Below are 19,138 nucleotides of genomic sequence, written 5' to 3'. Positions count from 1 at the left end.
CATTGAAGCGCACTAGGTTCTAGAGACCCTGAGGGTGGAGACAGAATATGCGGTACTTCTCAATTGCCTTGGTAGCGCTTCCTGCACGTGCAGCGAGGGTGTGTTCAATGTACAGCCGAGGCTATATTTCGAGGGCTCCTTGAAGCGCTCTAGGGATCCCTGAGGGTGGAGCCAGAATACGGCAGTCTTTCTCAAGAGCCTAGGTAATGCTTCCTGCACGTACAGCGAGCGTGCACAACCGTGGCTATTTAGATGGCTCCTTGAAGCGCACTAGTGAGGGAGGAGGCAGATTACGGCTGTCCTTCTCCATAGCCTTGGTAGCGCTTCCCGCACGTGCACCTGGCGTGTGTTCAAAGCACAGCCGAGCCTATTGAGAGGCCTCGTCGAAGCGCACTAGGTTCTAGGGATCCGGGCGGAGTCAGAATACGGCGGTCCTTCTCAATAGCCTTGGTAGTGCTTCCTGCACGTGCAGCGACCGCGCGTTTAATGCATTGTCTAGGCTATTGTGAGGGCTCCTTGTTGCGACGATCAAAGTTGATCTGGCTCCCTGAGGGTGATGCCAGTATACAGCTGTCACAGCCGTATTCTGGCTTCGCCCTCAGGGATCCCTATGGCGTAGTGCGCTTCAAAGAGCCCTCTCAATAGCCTCGGCAATTCATTGAACATACGCTCAGTGCACGGCGGGAAGCGCTACCACGATCTGTTGCGAATGACAGCCGTATTCTGTCTTCACACTGAGGGACTCCTAGGGCCTAGTGTGCGTCAAGGGGCCATCTCAGTAGCCTCGGCAATGCATTGAACACGCGCTCGGTGCACGTACAGAAAGTGCTACCATGGCTGTTGAGGAGGACCGCCGTGATCTGGCTTCCCCCCCCCAGGGATCCATAGCGCTTAGTGCACTTCAAGATGCCCTCTCAACAGTCTCGGCAGTGCATTGAGCACGTGCTCCAGCAGGAAGCGCTGCCAAGGCTATTGAGAATGACCGCCATATTCTCGGTCCGTCCTCAGGGATCCCCAGAGCCTAGTCTGCTTCAAGGGGCCCTCCCTATAGCCTCAGCAGTGCATTGCAAGTGCAGAAAGCGCCGCCAAGGCTATTCACCGCTCTATTCTCAGTCCGCCCTAAGGGATCCCTAGAACCTAGTGCTCTTCAATGGGCCTTCTCAACAGTTTCGACAATGCGTTGCACGTGCAGGAAGAGCTGCTAAGGCTATTGAGAATTAATTGAGACCGCCGTGTTCTGAGTCCGCCCTCGGGGATTCCTAGAGCCCACTGCTCTTAAAGGGGCATTTTCAATAGCCTCGGTAGTGCATTGGACACACACTCGCAGTTCGTGCAGCTCGTGTAGGGATCCCTAAAGTGCAGTGCACACGAAGCGGCCCTCTCAATAGCCTGTGTAATGCATTGTGCATGTTCTTGCTGGGCGTACAGGAAGCGCTGCCAAAACTATTGGGAGGGCCAGGGGTATTGATGGGTGATCCGAATGAACTATTCCGAAGTGCGGCGGGTCGGCGAGCGCGCAGAACGGCCGGAGTGAAACAGCACTTTTCTTTGTGAATTTCATGTAGTCTGCAATCCGGAACGCACGTGCTGCCGCAGTGAGACAGGTTATGGAAGACACAAGGCACTCACCTACCAGTGCGGAAGGAAAGTAATAGGTCGCGTGAAAATTAAACAATACTGACGTAAAGTATGACAAATCCGTTTCTCTTCAGCCAGCAGGATAATTCAAGCTATATCTCTCTCGGTTTGGAGCGACTGCTACAGTTGTATTCACATATCGGATTGTCAATTTGGATTTGATAAGGCTCCCTTTCAGTACGTCCGGTGAACCGAAATTCTAACCCAGCAAAAACAACGAAGTCGGACCCATATTATATTGGTACCCGGAAATCCTAACCAGAACACTAAACGCTACGGCACCTCAAGCATCCTCTCGGAGGACTGGTGGTATCACAACCATGTGTCCTACAGTGAGGTCCTAACGCACGAATTAACGGACATCATCGGCACGTACGACTATCAAGCGTCGAATGAATTGAGACGCTCCCAGTGGGCCGCAAGAGATCCTGCAAGATGGCTACATGTTTCTCTCTCCAAAAGGCATCCGGTTTGGCAGGTTCCTTTCCAGAAAGTCACTTGACCCCCTCCCCCTTTACGTTTCCTCCTGCATGGTCGAACGCGTGCGCACGCACTGCTCGACTTCCTCGGGCCACGCGACGCCCTAACCCCATTTCGTCACAGGCCATCCACGCCGCAAAGCACGGGACTTTAATATCTCCACTGGGTTCCTTCTGTGTTGACACTCTGTACGTGCCACGGTTCTGTCGCTGTTTACTCCCGTAGTTTAATCGATCGCTTCGTTAGCGTGGAATACAACATTTCGTCAAGCTGTCGCCCAAAAGGAACAAGGGTGCCACCGGAAGGTTGGCAGGTGAGTACGGATGCTTGCAACGTGCACTCAAAGTGTTCGATTCTGTGCCTTTGATTCGATTCGATTCTGTGCGATTCTTTTCGATGTGCACCGTTATCTGTGCGAATTATGAAACGTTGCGCTGGGTGCCGTTGTCAGCATAGCCTCCTGAATACGTCTTATTCAGTAGACTTTGCTATCATTTTTTAAATCGTTGTTGAGCGAATGAGGTTACGTAGTGCTTTTTTTTTTTTTACATTCCTACTAAGCGTTACGTCAACAGTGTTCCACATAGGGCAGAGCATTTTCGAACACATGACTTTGAGCACGCAGAACTGTTCTATAAATAATCGACGCATATTATATCACGGTAGCTAATAAACCAGTTTTGTTCTTGTTTTGTGTTTATAAGCTTTTTTGGCAGGGGTGCGCAACTGAGCGTGAATGGGCAACACAATGCTTTCATTATTGTCCACTCTTTATGATCCTAATTTCTACAGATAATATCGATTTTTGTCAAAATAACACCAGCGCACACACTTTTATGAAGAACTTTTTTTTTTATATCCCGTCTAGACTAGTGGACTAGCGTTTCTTGGCTAGGATCGATTATACTGTTTATGAATTGCTATTTCACGGAAGGGCCTCTACAGTATACTATGGTTACAGTATTCTTGATGCTACACCAACTAGCCCAAAAACGAGCCCTGTTGAAAGTACAGTATATGCTCGTATAAAGTACAATTTTACAATATGTGTAGAAGTGGGTCATATTTCTTTTTGTTGTGCAAAATGTTCCACAGTCATGGATTTGCTCGGTGATTTTCTTCGTTCATTCTTTTTTACTTCTTCTTCACGCAAGACTTTTGCCGAGTGAGGAAAAAGCACAATTTTCCTTATGTACAGACGTGGGGAGAAAAGCGTTTCGCAACCTCTTTTGTTTTAAATAATTATGTCTTCCTTGAACGTTGAAGTATTCTTATGGACAAGAACAAAGGTTCTCTTAGAAATTATGCGGCGGAAGCCCATTGGATAAGCCTCCAGGCGCGTTTACAAAAGCTTTTGTAAGAGGAACTCTCAAGATATTTCAGACCTCACATAATGCCAGTCTGCTGTCCAAGTTCAAGCTCTGAATACACGTTATTTCTAGGGTGTTTTGTGATACTTGCAGAGAAGACTTTCGCATCTTGCTCTGAACGCTGAGCAGTGAGGCGAACATTGTTCATAACTAGAAATCCCAGAGTTCGGACGAAAAAAAAAAAAAAAGATCACACGAACAAGTTGTATGTTGTTCGTGTTAGTTTTTCTTGACGCCCCTAGTTTCGAGTTTTTCGTAACGAATCTTTGTTGCCAACGCGTTTGCTTTTTAACCATTCTTTCTGTGCAAAAATTGTGTCTTCGCTAGTCATCCTATCCCCTGCAGCAAATCGTGTTTTTAAACTTTACGTCGTTATTTCGCAGTCCTCCGACCCATTCTCTAACATTATTTTGTCAACCGCTCGCAGCTATGGAGCTTCATAAAACGCTAATTCGTCTGATCGGTTTTTAGGTATATGTGGTATAATAGGGACAGTTAATTAGGCACTCTTACGTTGGGCGATAGAAATAGTTTAAATTGGTTGCATAATAATTATAAAATCCTAGACTTTGCCGTTGCCATACCGGATATTGACTTTCTCAATCACTCTGCGACCTAACAAAACGCACCAAGTAAAAAAATAATAATAAACGTACTAAAACCAGCTTACCTACAACAGGATAAAAACTCCCTCTGAGATCTAGTACATTGCAGATGCTCATTCCGGGGCACACACGGGATTTAATTCGTTGCTTATGCAGAACTTTGCATCAGTTAGGTTTCTCGTTAACTAAAATATTGGCATGGCCTTAATCAAGTATTTGTAGGGCACCACGAATAATTTTCGCCATTTCCACGAACATTTAAAGCCCACCAGCTTTTTTTATGAATGTAACATGAGGGAAGAGTAAAAAAAAAAAAGTTAAGTTCCTGTCCCCCTGCCACTCTTGAGGTATTTTTCGCGCAACCTCCTAAGCTGAGTCTCAAAAGGGTGACTCGAAGTAGTAAGTTAAGAATAAAGCGTAACAGAACGATGTATATCTCCACTTTCTTTTCATTCTTCTTCTTTTTTCGTTGGAGTGTACTGCAACACAAGTTTTGCTTGAATGACTGAGACGCAGGCGAACCTTTAGCACGACGGCTATGATGAGCTGCAGTAGAACTGGGGGAGGAGGAGGGGGGGGGGGGTTACAGCCCATGAAGAGCATTTTTCGGGATCTTCAGGCATATATTCTTTCTGTGTACGCAGTGGCGGATCCAGGGGGGGCCGGTTGGGCCATCGCCCCCCCCCCAAAGAAAAGACCTCAGTTTATACATTGGATTTCCCTCTCTCCCCACTAAGCTCTCCGACAAAGGAACCCCCCCCCCCCCCCCCCCCCAAAAACCGAGGGTCTGGTACCGCCCCTGTGCGTACGTGAGAACATTACTTGCAGCGGCACCAAATAGCAGCCCCGAACCCCCGCCCCCCTTCTGACTGCGCCACTGAATTCAAGTTTCCCATGCTTCCACACATGGAAGGCGCAAGGTGGAATTCTTTGGCCCACGTGGCTTTGGACTTTGGCCGACCGAAATTGAAAAATCGGAAGCGGAAAATACTAAGCGCCGCCTATTGCCATGGGAGAGGCGAAAACAGTAAAGACCTGGCTGAAGATTTTTTTACTAGTATTCTATTGGTATTTTGATTTACTTCCTTGTGACTTTTAATGTGTCCCAGAGGCCGCTGCAAGTCTTCTCTTGGAAGTTGAGCACAACCTGACACGAAGGGGACAAACAACCAAAACAACTCTGCTTCTTCTACAGATCTACACTTCCTGCTGGACTGGTAGAAGGTAGAAGCAGTAGAAGTAGACTTGTCCTATCACCTTTACTAGTACTATGTGCTACTGAAGCAGATGATGACATGACATGGTCTGTGATAAAATGTATTGGGAGCGAGTAGTACTGACTTTCTTATTGCTACGTCACGACAACGTTTGAAAAATATAATAAACTCCAACACAGACTATAGTGAGCACAGTTCGAGTCACAGGTGAGACATGCCTTTTCAATGCAATGTCTGTCTTGGGCGAATCGCCCTGTACCTGTAACTCGCCACTTGGGATTCGTGGTAGCGATGCGAGGAATCCTACAGGTTGCGGGTTTTCTGTTTGCCGTTTTGAGGTCGCCGGCAGGTGTCCGCAAGTGCCTGCGTCCCGACGTGCCACGCACATACGCACATGTAGGCAATATGGTGACGGGAATTATGTTCATGAAGTTGTGTCATTTGAAAGCTGCGCTTGCTACCTTTAGGTTAGATTCTACAAACCTATGCTGTGCATATAGACGTTCACACTGCAGGCCATATTCTGAGCTATCTTCGTATTTGCGAAAACGAGACGGTTAGGCTTATTTTTACTTCACGTCCCCGTGCATTTCACAGGCAGTGGAGGCAGCGGCTGCAGCGTGCATTTTCACCGCGATGTAGGACAGTATCTGTTTTCGATTGGGTTGCATTTTGTGAATTGGTTCGAATAGTGCATATTCCGGCGATTCGGTAGGAAAAAAATGTCGTTGAAGTGCAGAACGAGTTCACGAAAATGCTGCATTTTCCTTCGACGTCCGTGCAAAGTTTCGTGCAGGTGACGGAAAAAAGAAGCCGTCTAATGCTGTGCTTGTTTTTGTTTTACCATCGGTGCACACCGGAAAGCAATTTGTGAAGATAGGTAGCGACAGTCTGCGACACAGAGCAGACGACTATGACAACCGATCTTTGGCTTACACTTTTCTATTTGATTGTGGTTTAGTCCATTTTGCACATAGGCTCCGTGTACGGGGTGTGCAGGAAAAAACAGGAGTGGGGTCTCGCAAAACATCGGGGTGGGGTCCGGATCACTGGCACACATGTCTCGCATTTGGTTTGTACTAGTGTCATACTTACTGAGCTGTTTGCCTACCCGATATGATGCGTGACGGGGATCATGCTTCCTAGGCTGACTTCATAGGAACTGTGTCGCGTGTGTCTGACCAAAACACATGGAACACTGCACAGCTGGTGCCAGTAATTGAACCTTGCTGCAACAAAAACAATACTCCTTTACACAGCCCCATGCACTTGGCAAATTGAAGACAGCTTGTAACTTGCTTGCAGGGTCAACACATTCATTTTTTTCTTACGGCGTATGTTGTGCTTCCCTAAATGTTGTGTCGTATTTCTGAAAGAGTGGGTCAATATGCAGAAATAAAATGCTGACTCTTGGAATTTCCATCCTATTTCCTCGAGCATAAGATGCGCTGCTTAATATTAGGATGACCCATCATTCTGAAGATGCATTTGTGCTGTAGCTCTGTGCAGCTGCACACAATTGTGTCATGTACTTATAATGTAGAGCTTTGTGGTAACAATATGATCTAAGACTGATATTCTGTGTGTTTTGCATGTGTTCTGTAGTAATGTTGTGTCCTGTACCTTGTAAGGAATTCTGGCTCTCTCTTTCAGCCATGACAGCGCCACCATGGAAGGAGGCTGCCAGTCTCATAGTTGTGAGTCGTGCACCCATCCGCGATGTGGTTGGAAAGGACTTGGCTTCAGCAATGATAGCCACCACATGGAACAATCAGACGTCACATAAAATATCTCGATGTGATTACCGCATTCTTATGGTGAAACGTTCCAGTCTCAGTTCATATATGGCCAATGCTTACGTCTATCCTGGTGGACTGTGTGAGAGGTGCGACTTTTCCTCTGATTGGTGGCAAGTGTTTGAACGTGCTGGAGCAACTAAGGAATCCCTCCTTCGAGACCTCTGTAGCAATGCCCGAGGTGTTAGGCCACCAATGATTGCAAAGCCTTTGACGTTGACGCACAATAACTTGAACCCCGAAGAGCATCTGCCAGGTGATTTGGCGTATCGCATCTCTGCCATCCGCGAAACTTTTGAAGAAACAGGTGTGTTACTGCTAACTGACAAGGCAGCTTCTGGGACCGTCGTCACAACACAAGTATTGGCTAATGTAAGTTGAATGACATTGTGCTATAAACTACTAGTTGTCAAAGTGGTAAGGTGCACTCAGAATTTTAGTACTGCAGTTTACCTAGACGATGTGCTGGTCCGTGTTGAACTGTGTTCCTTTCATTGCCGATATTGGATTTGGGAGTGCTCACTGACCAACCTCATTCTTCAGTCATTGAATGCTCTCACGTTTGTTGAAAATTCCATTGTCAACAAATTCCATTGAGAACCTTTTTTTGGTTGTTTCATACTATTTGGTCTCTTGTTTGTGACCTTGCATGCTGTTTTATATATAGGAATATCTTGCACTACTTCTACAAGGAAAATACAAATTCCCGAGCACGAAGCAATTTCAGTGTGTAGTCAAATGTTGTTCTTTTTATTTGTTTCCATTGCCAACTCTAACTTAGGCAACAAAACCTGTTGATGAATGTTAAAATGTCCCCAAAACTAATGCTGCAACATTGCATCATCAGTGACTTGCAAAAGAGTGTGGAATCATGACGTGTGAAGTATACATACATCACGACACATGTGAAGTATATAGAATTCAAATTTACATTCTGTAGGCCTGGCTACCTATTCTGCCACTGGTTTAAGCAAGTGTTTTGACCTGTAATAATCCTGTTTTCTGCTGGGTGGTCCTAAATTGAACTACAGCCTAATCTGTGATTTAGCTCTAAACTGCAGCTCACAAATCCTCAATTCCTGTCAACCACTGGAAATTTGTTGTTTGAAACTGTTTCGACTTGACTGCGTGTCATTTTTCTGTGATAAAAAAATTGTTACATGCACATGGTTAACACAAAAAAGTATTGTGGCCAAAGGCAATGCCCTTTTAAATAACTTGCAGAGATTGTATTGTGCGAATGTACCAAATGTTTCAGCTCCCTGATCACTTCTGGGGTGGTCATGTCCTTGGAATAACTTGTATTTAAAAACTCGATGGTATGCCACTGGCACAAAGTTTCAATGACCGACACTCTGTGACACCTGTATTTTATTTTGTCTGTTGGAAGTTATTGCCTCAGTAGTAAAACTCTGCAGTCATTACTCCTGCAGGGCCACAAAATCGATGTTGCAGAATGGCGCAAGCGTTTGCGTGAGGACCCAGCCAACTTTCTTAACCTATGTCGGGGTTCTGGGTTGTGCCCTAACATATGGGCTCTCCACGAATGGTGGGATTGGCTGACTCCTGTGTCTGTAGGCCACCGGCGATATGACACCATGTTCTACCTCTGCTGCCTCGATCGACAGCCCAATGTTGTGCTGGACCAGAGTGAAGTTATTACACTAAAGGCAAGGCATAATTTGGAAAGGTTACAGACAGTCACAGTGCATGCCTTATCTTGTTTGTAGTGGTGCACGCCTGAGAGCATGCTGGAGGAATACAGCACTGGAGCCCTGTTCCTGGCACCCCCACAAGTATACGAGACAGCTCGTTTACTCAACATTTCTAGCTTCAATACTTTAAGCAAGTTTGCAGCAAGTAGGAGTGTGGAGGGATGTCAGCAGTGGATGCCTGTTATTGCTTCAGCAATCGATGGGGCGGTGTCTTTACTTCCAGGTTAGTCCGATTTGATGTATTATATGCACATTCTGTCCGATAAGTGGATGTAGAGGGCTTGGATTGGTTATCAGTGAAATTTTCCTGGTGATTCTTATCACCTGTTATGTAGGGTAACATTCTGCTGTAAGGTATGGCAATGTTTGTACAGCAGAACAGTATACAGGGTATTTTTTGAATCCATTACAGATTTAAAGAAAAACGAGTAGCACTGATGCCATTTTTGCGGGCGAGTTATGCAGCAAGGCGGATGTTTTGTGGGAATGAGCATGTGTCTACTGGATGACTAATGACCTAAAGTTCATTAATTAAATTTTTAAGTACCGTAATTTCACGCGTATAAGCCGCACCGCAGATAAGCCGCAGGACGCGTTTTTTGGGACGTTTTGAAAATTTTCTGGCAGATAAGCCGCACCCGCAGATAAGCCGCGGGCAATACGAGACGACTGATTTGTGCGACAAAGGAGACCATAGAGAAGGCCATAAACCCTGTGGTCCATACTCCGGGATCGGCACAGTGTACAACAGAGGAGGTCAGTTCTGGAGTTCTACCAAGATCGGATTGTGCCCTTGTCGGATGTTTTTCGTGGGCTGATGGGTCAGTGATCTTCCAGAAGACGTGAATCACTGTCACCACTTTCCTTAAAGCTGCTTGGGGGAATGCACCAGGAAGATCAATCTACTCGAATGTGGACCCGTCCCTGTTACGCACTGTTCGTGCATCGGCAGGGCAGTGCTGTTCCAGAGACACTGTTGGCCCTTTCGTTAAAATCGGCGTATGCGGAAAATACCAGGAAAAAATAGTCATCAGATAAGCCGCACCGGTGGATAAGCCGCAGGGCGCCCGTGAGAAAAAAAATCGCGGATAAGCCGCGGCTAATACGCGTGAAAATACGGTACATAGATATTGAAAATGTGAGACAGTAGAATACGCTACGACAGTACGTCTCTGTGCATGAGAGAAAGAAAAAGTTGGAAAAAATACATGACAAAGCATCTGTCCACTGAGAAAGCAGCCATAAGGGGTCATTCGCAGACGGACCTCAACACTACAGTGAAAAAGATGAAGCAACGTGGACCTTATGTGCAGTTGTTGTGGTACCTTATTTAAGAGCGATCTAATGAGACCATCGTATGTGCACGAGGGAAAAGGGAAAAGCTGACCTATTTGCATAGCGTATTGGAGGTGGCCATTCCACCCTCTTTCTCAAAAATCCTGAAATGAACAGAAACTGAGATATATATCACCACACTTTGGTATGCAAATTAGGCGAAACCAGAACTACGCACTTCTTGAGCGCAGAAACGACATGGCTTCGTTTTAAGTGGGCCAGACAGACCGCTTTCTGGCCCACATAAAACGATGCAATGTCGTGTCTGGCCAGAAAGCGGTCTGTCTGGCCAACAGATCACCGTTTATTCCAATCCGCTTGATTGCTACAAAACTTGACCTTCTAACACAAACGCCCTTTCCTTTTTGTGCCCGAGAAGTGCGTAGCCATTAAGTTTTTTAAAATTCTGAAACTGACACATATGTTGAAATATCCACCGAAGAAGTTTTTGTGCAAATGAACTGAAACTGTGAGCCTCAGATGACCTTCACCGTCTGAGGCTTATTTGGGCTGCAGAGCGGTTCGTCCAGCCAGCAGATCAGCACCTATGCCGCTTATCTCCATCACTCCAAAGCACATAGTCTTCTGATGTGGAATGAGCGCTGCCCTCCCTGTGCTCCTGATCTGCGCGGTTTCAGGTTTCGGTTCGTTCCAGGATTTAAAAAAAAATAGAATGGCTTTTAGCAAAGATTGTGTCCCAGTCTGCTATATCACTTTTGTTCAAAAGCACCTAAGTAAAGAGTTAATGAATTTTAGGTAATTAGCCCTCTAGTAGTTGCACATACTCTTTGAGGGAATATCCGCCTGGTTGTATAACACACCAGCAAAAACAGTATGTATGCAGCTCTCACAGTTTTTCTTTCTTTTTAGTTTGGTGCATCTGAAAAAAACACCCTGTATAGTGAAGACGCACATATAGTGAAGTTTTTTAGTTGTCCAACGAGCTTTACTATAAAGATGCCTAGTAGGTTAAAATAATTGGACATCTGGAGTTTCATTGTAACCTATCATCATTGATATCTGGAATGCACTAATACAAATTGTGTCTAGTGGTAGCGGCACGTTCATGCTGCAGCCAGATGACTTTTGCAGTGTGATGATGATGATGATGCAAAACTGGAAATAAAAACAAGCTTTACCAGGTTTGACCCTAAAACAGGAGGCAGCATGTGTGCTATATACAGATACATATGATCATGTGTAACTTTTAGCCATTGTTTTGTTCTGTGAGGCTTTCTTATGGTGCTGCACTAACATCTGCCAGAGAGCTTCCCATCTTTTGAGCTCTTCGCTGCCAAACAATATTTAAATGAACAATGCAAACCTCTTCATACATTTCCCTCCTTTAGTTGTGGGTTATATTATTGTATGTATTCTTGTGTACCTATTATGTTTGCACACTTTGAAGATAAGAATTTGACGATGTCATTGCCTTTTTCCGGTGGTGATCATGATGGAACTATTAGCTATGTGGTAACTTTTGAGCCTATCACAGTACTTTATGTGCATTATCCTCATCTCTAGTGCACAGAATATCCATACTAGCTCCTTCAGTGTATTGCACATTCTGTAGAGACAAGGCAAACCTGAAGCATATTCTTCCATATTCAACTTCCAGGCGACGACCTATATCCCGAGGAGCCAGACTACTTTGGTCGAGGTCCTGGACCTGAACTTCCCTTTACCCTCGAAGAACTTCGTCACCGAGCTCAGAACATGCACCGTATGGAAGTGCAGGGCCCATTCTGTACAGCCTATAGCAACATCACTCCTCCATGTGGTCAGTTGAAGCCTGTCACCTTTACTGGATCTGATGCACATTTGCCATCAATGCTCTGATTTTTTTTAGTCATGAGCTATACTGTTGAGTAAAAATAAGAGGGCTCTCCTTTGAGGATGTTTGGAGCATGTATTCTTTTGGTGCACTGTTATAGAAATTTGTGCATGAAATATAGCCATATTATAGTAGCGTAATACCGTGGAGAAGCTCATGTGGAGCACTGACAGCTTGCAGTGTGATCAATCTCATCAAGGTATTGGGCTATGATTATGTACTACCAGCTTGCCTGCTCCTACTTCCCTTCCCTTAATGAAATATATTTGCACTGTGGGCAAATAGTTGTACAGATTTAGTTACAGTGCCTCAGGTATATGAAGTCGTGAAGGTTACAAGCAATTATCAAGGTCACTTTCCTGGAAGTTACGCAGGCCTGGTCTATTCTTTGTGGTATGAGCATGTTGAGCTCTAGTGCTTCACCATTAGAGCAGGCATATCACTCAGGAGTATTTATAGGTTGTATTAATTGTTCGGTACAAATTACTCTGGTGGATGTGTAACCTTGGTGAGTAGATAAAGCTTTAACAATAGTTCACAGCTAGTAATGGTCAGCAAAAATAAGTAAGCAGTGCCTTATCAGTACAATTGTCTTGTGTGTTTTTGAATCCAGATTGCTTTAGCTGTTATGCACTAGCTACTGTACCAGTTGTTATGCAGCGTAATTCAAAAGAGAGAGAACCTGCCTGAACCTTTTTGGAGGTTAACCCTCTAAAATAAAGTGCCTACAGCATTGAAATATGATGCAGGTGACATTTTGAAATCTTCCTATTTGACAGCCTTTACTAACCTGTTTGAAATCATAATTTGCTATCTAGCTCAGTCAAGGACCACTACTAATTACTTGCTGCACTAATTTTAAATACTCTTCCAAAGAGGATGAATCAGAGTTTGACTGACATGCCAACAATTTCTCAACTATTTTGTTCTCTGTACAACCACCTTTGGTGGCATCATGTTTAATTGGTGATTTGCAGAGTTTAAAATGGGTGCCATCCTGCACATATGGAAAGTAAAGTATCTACAAGTCATACATGTCCCGGATGCATAGAAAAAATACTGTACTGTTTCTCACCTGATTTAAACCTTGCACACCAATGATATTTTTTTATTTTGTATGTTTTGTGACAGAGAAATAACAAAAGCAATGTAAATCACCATATTTTTTTATGAGGCGAGGCACTGTCTGTGTTGGTATGGTGACCCCTAGGTGGCACAACATACAAATTGAACAGAAGTTATTCATGCTGAACATATCCACCTAGCAACCATAATATGAACAAGAGAAATGGTACTAATGTACAAGATAGTCATTTGGGGCAGCATTTTCAGCAGTCAGGAGTTGGTTGTATGGCTTGGGTGAGTCGCTCTACATGGGAGCGCATGTGATCTAGGAGATCTTGACAGCATGCACTCTATGTTACAGTTTAGTGCGTCGCATGGCAAGAAAGTGTCACAAGGTTATTTAATAATGTGTGGGGACTTTTGACAACATTTTGTGTTTCTCCTACGTGTGACAGAATAGCAATGGCAGAAATCTGTGCTGCAATGGCAGTCAATACAAATTACATAGTAATGTTTCAAATACTATTAGAGTTAGTGTTAAGCAGTACCCCTTGCGTTGAGCAGTTACTTTTTTTTTTTCTTCTGTTTGTTATTTCCAAACAGGGTGGCACATATAGCAAATAGAAGAAAGAGCGTGGGTATACTGTTAGCAGATAACATGAAAATTATATGAAGCAGTGCTTTGTCTATCAATCAAAACGCACTCCTGAGCGCATCTGATTCAAAGAACAACATCCATCAGGTTTATTGATGCTGTAGGAGGCATAAATTCCAATTGAGGAAAATCACATGTGCTCGATGGTCAGGGATCTGTTTCCACCTCCCACCATGATCCTTCGTATAAGAGAACACATTAGTATTGGCAGTGGTTTGTCAAAAAAATGAGCACTCGCCTGGTATTTCCATTGTGTTCAGAAACTCTGGTTTACGCAGAGTTTCAATATTTTGGTGTTGCAGTGCCTTATATGTTGGAGACCTCAAGTGCCTGAAGGGGAATATTTGTGAGAATAAATGTAGAGAATATATGTAGAGATGTCTTGGAAGAATGAAATTCCTACGCGTTCCACATGTCCTCACTCTCCCAAATCTCGTAGACCGCATACGTGCTGATGTCCTTGTATAACCGTACTGTGATTCTGAAAGAGTTTCAAGGAGATTTAAGAATTTCTTCAGCACAAATTGTCTGAGAATAATATTGAATCTCATATAAATTGGTGTTTTGCAGTTTCATTGTATGCACCGCTTGAAGGGAAAAAATAGTTTCTGTTGCTGAAATGACTTAGAACAGTGATTCTCAATGGGGGTTCAGAAGAACCCTTGGGATTTACATAGTTCATCCTCCAATTCCACAAACTTGATAGTGTTGAGCTCACATTACACAAGTGCACCTGCTGATGTGTAGTATTTGAGTGTTACTTTTAAACCTTGGCATAATGAAGTTGCAAAGTATGCGATTTTGCATGGTAAATTGCTGTCCTCTGCTTAACATTAAGCATGTCAATGCCATGCATATGGCATGTCAGCAGTAGCATCACAGACCATCCACTTGCCAAAACTGCTTAATGCAGCTCTTTTGTGGTTTTCTGACTAACGGGCCTCATGTAGATGAGGTACATCAGTGGCGTGTGTCACCTCAGCTCTTGCCATGTTGGTGTCATTCATGTCTAAGCTCACTTTCACCATCGGGATCCTCACAATATCTCTAGACAATTCCATGGTCATTGTTTTCTCCTCATCATCAACACACACGTGGTGCACTCTTGTAAAACTATTGGGCACTAGTCTTTCTACGGTATTGCAGTCATTGTCTTGCAAATGCCCTCGACGCAGGTCTTGTTGGAACCCCTTCTAGCCAATTTGTACCACTGAGACAATAGTGAGCTTTGCTCGATTGTCCTTTTGTTTTTGTGACACACTCATGTCCACAATAACAAACATCTGCTCCATGATTGAGGACGGAATGGGGAAAGCAACACTGGTATGCCGCAATACAAGAAAGAAAGAAGGAAGGGGTGAAGATACTAGAGGAGATCTATCACCGGGGGGCGGTGCTTCATTGCAGAAACTTCGTTAAATTTAATGTGGCTAACAAAGCGACATTGTTGCATCCAGACACAAGTACACTTGCTACAATGGGAGAAAGATCTGGGAAACTGAAACCTGTGTCGTGTCTTTGCAGAATTTGATACACTCAGGTTTAAATGTACATCGTAAGTTCCTTGAAGTCGTGTTGGTAAGACCATAAGTTCTGTCAAATAATACGAGTATATATTTTAAAGCCTGAAATTTTAGGGTTTAACCCGTTTCTTCCCAGAATTTGCACCCCGAATTGAAGGTTGCCTCTTCAGGGTGAAACCAGATTTTTACCCGGCAAATTGCCCTCACTGAAATGCCTGTAGGAATGCACACTAGCTGGTTTGGCAGCAAATGCAATTACATCACCGTTTGTACCAAACCAGTAGAGTTTGTTTGAGTAATAGAGCCCAATTTCCCCCGAATTTAGAATACATACTGCAAGTTTTTCCGCACGAATTCGCATGAATTTAGAGCACATGTTGATTTCCCTGACTTTTACCCCCCGAATTGGGAAAATAATATTTCCCAAAAACTTCAGGCTCTATATATTATTGTGAGTCGCCCAAAGTTTCCACATCTACAATTTATTGTTTCGTAGTGGTCAGTGGTGTTCCTGCAAGTTGCAACAAAAATTGATACTACTCACAAAAGGCACCCAAGGCATGACGCAGTCTTCGTTGTGTAATGCTCCAGAGAGCTTTTGTAGCACTCTAGTTGCTGTTCATCAACAGGAAGGGTTTGCTGCACAAGGAATATCTTGCAAGGGGAGGATTAGTCGGTGGTGGAGGTTCTAGAGAAAATCAGCTTACCAAGTTTTCCTCAGTTATATCCAGTTCCTGCTGTTGTGGCCTTTTCAGTCGGGGCTGAGAAAGTAAAGCAAGTTTTCTGTATAGGCAATGTACAAGTGCACACCTGTTTGGAGATGTACCTACTTGATTCGCTAGTTTTTCCACAATTGTTTCAAGCTTCTTGATCTGCGTGTTCAACTCTTGACTTGAGCCTATGGCAAATAGGCATTCCACATTACTTGGACTATTTGCTATCTCAAAGACTTTGTATGTGCTGACCTTCTAAATCAATAGACGTTTGTGTGACAACCTGCTTCCTAACACGAACTGGGTGTCGTAGACTTTGACAAGCTTTGTATACACTTAAGCATTTCTGTGGCTGTGACACTGGGAGTCTGAAAAGCAAGAGATGCCACAAGGAAACTGTCAAATGAAGTTTTTTCAAATTTAATTAAATATGAATGCTATCGTGAACTTAGGTTATCACATTCTGATGCTGGATTCACTCCAGTATGAGGGAAAAATAAATTATCAAACAGCAACACAAAAATAAATGTATCTATAATGCCTCAGTTCACTGTTCAAAAAGAACCTCTGCTTTCCTAGCAAATGCTACAGCCCCTTTTGGTGACTCTTTTTAAGTCTGGCTGTAAAGATATTTTGACCCAACTACTTTTGCATAGATTCAGTTCATTTCTTCGCATCATTCATTGTGCAGAAACAATTTGATGACTGGATTAAAGAAAAATTTGTGGTAGCTCCACACAGTGTTGTATGTCATAACCTGGGTAATACAGTTAATAAGTCTAATAGTAGTTAATTATTAAGGAACTTATTTGGGGGACACAGTTATTCCTACACATATGCGTTAACAAGGGTGACAAGCCATTCGTTAGGTACGGAAAATGAAAAGAATGACATACAAACCATTTACTGAAAACAGGCAAAGGGTACATGCGCACATGCAATGGTTTACCCAGGATTTCGTTCTTGGGGGAGTGTTGGGCTTCGCAAGGGGATGTCTTTACATGATTTTGACGAAATATTGTGCAATCTCACAAAAATTTGGGGGGTCTCCTGCAGATTTTGGGGGAGGTAGGAGGGGGGGGGGGGTCTGGATAAATCACTGCGCACATGAGTGCAAGCCAAACGTCCTTCTGGAAACAATGTTTGGCACACTTTTGTAGTTGTATAAATACTTTTTCCTTGCAGCTGAAATCTATAACTAAACACATATTTGCATCTCTGCGTCTTGCTGCATGATTGAGGAAATAGCCCCCTCTCAGCCAATGGTAGTAATCTTGCTTTTGGCCCCTTTTTATTTGCATCACAGTAGCAAGGCCACGAGTGTGCTCAAGGTGAATCACATTGTCAAGGTGCTAGGTTGAAAATGGATTGTGGTTTAATTAACTCATTTTAGGCAAACTACATGAACTGCTGAAAGACACAGCTGGCATTAGTGCTGCCAGTAAATCAAGATGACACTTTTTTACTCGCATTAAATACTTTGGTCATACTCACTCAACATCGTCGTCGTCATCACTGCCATCGATGAGAGGGATACCGTTCTCTTGGAATTTCCTTTGTGCTGCTTCGAGTACGTTGAGCTGCTTGGAGAGTTGAAACGCGGCTTCTCTGATAAGGAACCTGATGACGAACTGGTTTTGTAGGCTGCTCTGGTCGTACGACTAAGAGAGACGTTGTATTGTAAACATTTTCTTGCACTGGATTGACACCTACCTTTTCGACATAATGGAGCCCTTTGGTGGTCTCTGCACTCATATCTTCTAATGAGGCTAGCAGCCCTGAGAGCCCCCCCAGGTGTTGCCAAACAAAAGAACTAAGTTCTGCAGCATCAATAAATCTAAGAGAAAAATAGCTTCTGGTGTTCACACATCGAGAAACGAAGCGTGCAGAATACAAACCCTGTTTTGTGAATGTTGATGCTGTCAAATACTTCGCATAGTTCATCCTCAGTAAGAATTGCGTCCCAAAAGAAATTTAAAAACTCTTCTTTCGCAAGTACGCCATCACCTATGGAGAAATATGGTCGTAATACACAGGGATGTTCCCAGAAAGTTTTTGCCAAAATTTGTGTGTTTTGTTCTAGTTATGTTGCCTACTCAGGCAAAAATCAGAGCTGGAATCTCAAGTAGGACCACTTGGGAAACAAAATGGAATCGTTTTGTTTTTCAAGTGGTTCCACTTGGGATTCAACTCAAATTTCTACCTGGGTAGGTTACTAATTAGGCTACTTTAGCATAGAAAATCGTTAAAACTTGCAAACGAACTCCGCATGTTTCTAAGAGCTATAGTGAAACAGCAGTGAGGCATCCCATCTTCCGTCGGGGACTCGATTTTGGCGTATTATGTTTGAGAGAATGGACAGCATTCTAGAAAACAGCGACTTACAGGGCAGGTAGAACTTGGTTCAACTTTCAGAAGTCGCGACAGTACGTCGTCTTTTTCCTTTTTTATTTTATTGCCGCAAAAGTGCTCGTTTTCTTTTTGGAAAAGGATAGGTTAGACCGAATACCCTACCAATGAAATGCAAACATACAAATGGTCAGGTGTTAAACTGGTCCGCGATGTTCAAATTCTCAAAACGGTCCTCACCATTCGTGTCGGCTCTGTTTAATACCTGTATCGTTGAAGGAATGAAAGGGTGTCAGTCTTGTAACGACGAATGAGTCTGTGCCTTACATTAAGAAGCACTGAGGTTCCTTTCTGGAGCCGCAGAAACGGGCTAGCAAGGTCCACCATCGCAGAACATAGGATAGATGTTGCTCCGAGCGAGGCTCAACGTGCAAGTCCGCCCCTTGACGCTATTTTTAATCGTCTGGTATTCGAAGTAGGGAGACGCTCCAACCCCACCGAGTGTTTCACGAGACATCTTTTCAGCAGCACAAACGGTTTTCTATTCATACTTTTGGAACGTGGTATGATACTCTTGTTGTTCTGGCAGCTTTTATTGTATTAATACGTGCAACCACAGATATTATATTTGCTGATCATGTACTTTCTGGCTTTGTACTGCGGCCTTCACAGGTGTTGGCAACGCCTTTGCGCCGACCCGAAAGCGTGTGACGTGAATATCTCTGTGACGTATGGTACAGAGAGTTTCCCATTGAAGGGTCCTCATTACCGATTCTCCGCGAAGTTCAACGTCTTCAACAAACGCGTGATGGCGTGTCCTTCAACCGACTGTCTGATTCAGTG

The 19,138-nt window shown here is 43.9% G+C and overlaps 2 protein-coding genes across 13 annotated transcripts; one reads left to right on the top strand and one right to left on the bottom strand.

The window, feature by feature from the left end:
• Nucleotides 1-2,161: 2,161 nt before the first annotated feature.
• On the top strand, nucleotides 2,162-14,084 carry LOC135377798 (acyl-coenzyme A diphosphatase NUDT19-like). Of its 8 annotated transcripts, none has more exons than XM_064610471.1 (5): nucleotides 2,162-2,431; nucleotides 6,964-7,478; nucleotides 8,540-8,776; nucleotides 8,837-9,044; nucleotides 11,775-14,084. In XM_064610471.1, the coding sequence occupies exons 2-5, from the start codon at nucleotides 6,966-6,968 to the stop codon at nucleotides 11,993-11,995; spliced, it is 1,179 nt and encodes a 392-aa protein (XP_064466541.1). In that variant the 5' UTR covers nucleotides 2,162-2,431; nucleotides 6,964-6,965; the 3' UTR covers nucleotides 11,996-14,084. The 8 variants fall into 8 exon arrangements, with proteins under 8 accessions (XP_064466541.1, XP_064466547.1, XP_064466545.1 ...); XM_064610477.1 differs by lacking the exon at nucleotides 2,162-2,431 and adding an exon at nucleotides 5,219-5,317; XM_064610475.1 differs by lacking the exon at nucleotides 2,162-2,431 and adding an exon at nucleotides 5,336-5,517.
• Nucleotides 13,773-18,760, bottom strand: LOC135377799 (N-terminal EF-hand calcium-binding protein 1-like). Of its 5 annotated transcripts, XM_064610481.1 has the most exons (13): nucleotides 18,623-18,687; nucleotides 18,536-18,560; nucleotides 18,332-18,456; nucleotides 17,845-17,953; nucleotides 17,660-17,766; nucleotides 17,441-17,607; nucleotides 16,199-16,314; nucleotides 16,064-16,131; nucleotides 15,941-15,994; nucleotides 15,778-15,887; nucleotides 14,114-14,191; nucleotides 13,949-14,040; nucleotides 13,773-13,889 (listed from the first exon to the last, which is right to left on the bottom strand). In XM_064610481.1, the coding sequence occupies exons 4-13, from the start codon at nucleotides 17,888-17,890 to the stop codon at nucleotides 13,858-13,860; spliced, it is 870 nt and encodes a 289-aa protein (XP_064466551.1). In that variant the 5' UTR covers nucleotides 17,891-17,953; nucleotides 18,332-18,456; nucleotides 18,536-18,560; nucleotides 18,623-18,687; the 3' UTR covers nucleotides 13,773-13,857. The 5 variants fall into 5 exon arrangements, with proteins under 5 accessions (XP_064466551.1, XP_064466549.1, XP_064466550.1 ...); XM_064610479.1 differs by lacking the exon at nucleotides 18,332-18,456 and having other exon boundaries at nucleotides 17,660-17,783; nucleotides 18,623-18,760; XM_064610480.1 differs by lacking the exon at nucleotides 18,332-18,456 and having other exon boundaries at nucleotides 15,778-15,872; nucleotides 17,660-17,783; nucleotides 18,623-18,760.
• Nucleotides 18,761-19,138: the final 378 nt, after the last annotated feature.

Source organism: Ornithodoros turicata, chromosome 1, assembly GCF_037126465.1.
Source record: "Ornithodoros turicata isolate Travis chromosome 1, ASM3712646v1, whole genome shotgun sequence".
Taxonomy (NCBI): Eukaryota; Metazoa; Arthropoda; class Arachnida; order Ixodida; family Argasidae; genus Ornithodoros; species Ornithodoros turicata.
This window is presented reverse-complemented; position numbering and strand designations above follow the sequence as displayed.

Coding starts and splice junctions, on each gene's coding strand:
- LOC135377798 (XM_064610471.1), top strand. CDS start 6,966: ATGACAGCGCCACCATGGAAGGAGGCTGCCAGTCTCATAGTTGTGAGT. Junction 8,777..8,836: donor GTGAAGTTATTACACTAAAG/GCAAGGCATAAT, acceptor TCTTGTTTGTAG/TGGTGCACGCCTGAGAGCAT. Junction 9,045..11,774: donor GGCGGTGTCTTTACTTCCAG/GTTAGTCCGATT, acceptor TTCAACTTCCAG/GCGACGACCTATATCCCGAG.
- LOC135377799 (XM_064610479.1), bottom strand. CDS start 18,682: ATGGTGGACCTTGCTAGCCCGTTTCTGCGGCTCCAGAAAGGAACCTCA. Junction 17,608..17,659: donor GGCTCCATTATGTCGAAAAG/GTAGGTGTCAAT, acceptor CGTCTCTCTTAG/TCGTACGACCAGAGCAGCCT. Junction 15,888..15,940: donor ATATAACTGAGGAAAACTTG/GTAAGCTGATTT, acceptor TCCCCTTGCAAG/ATATTCCTTGTGCAGCAAAC.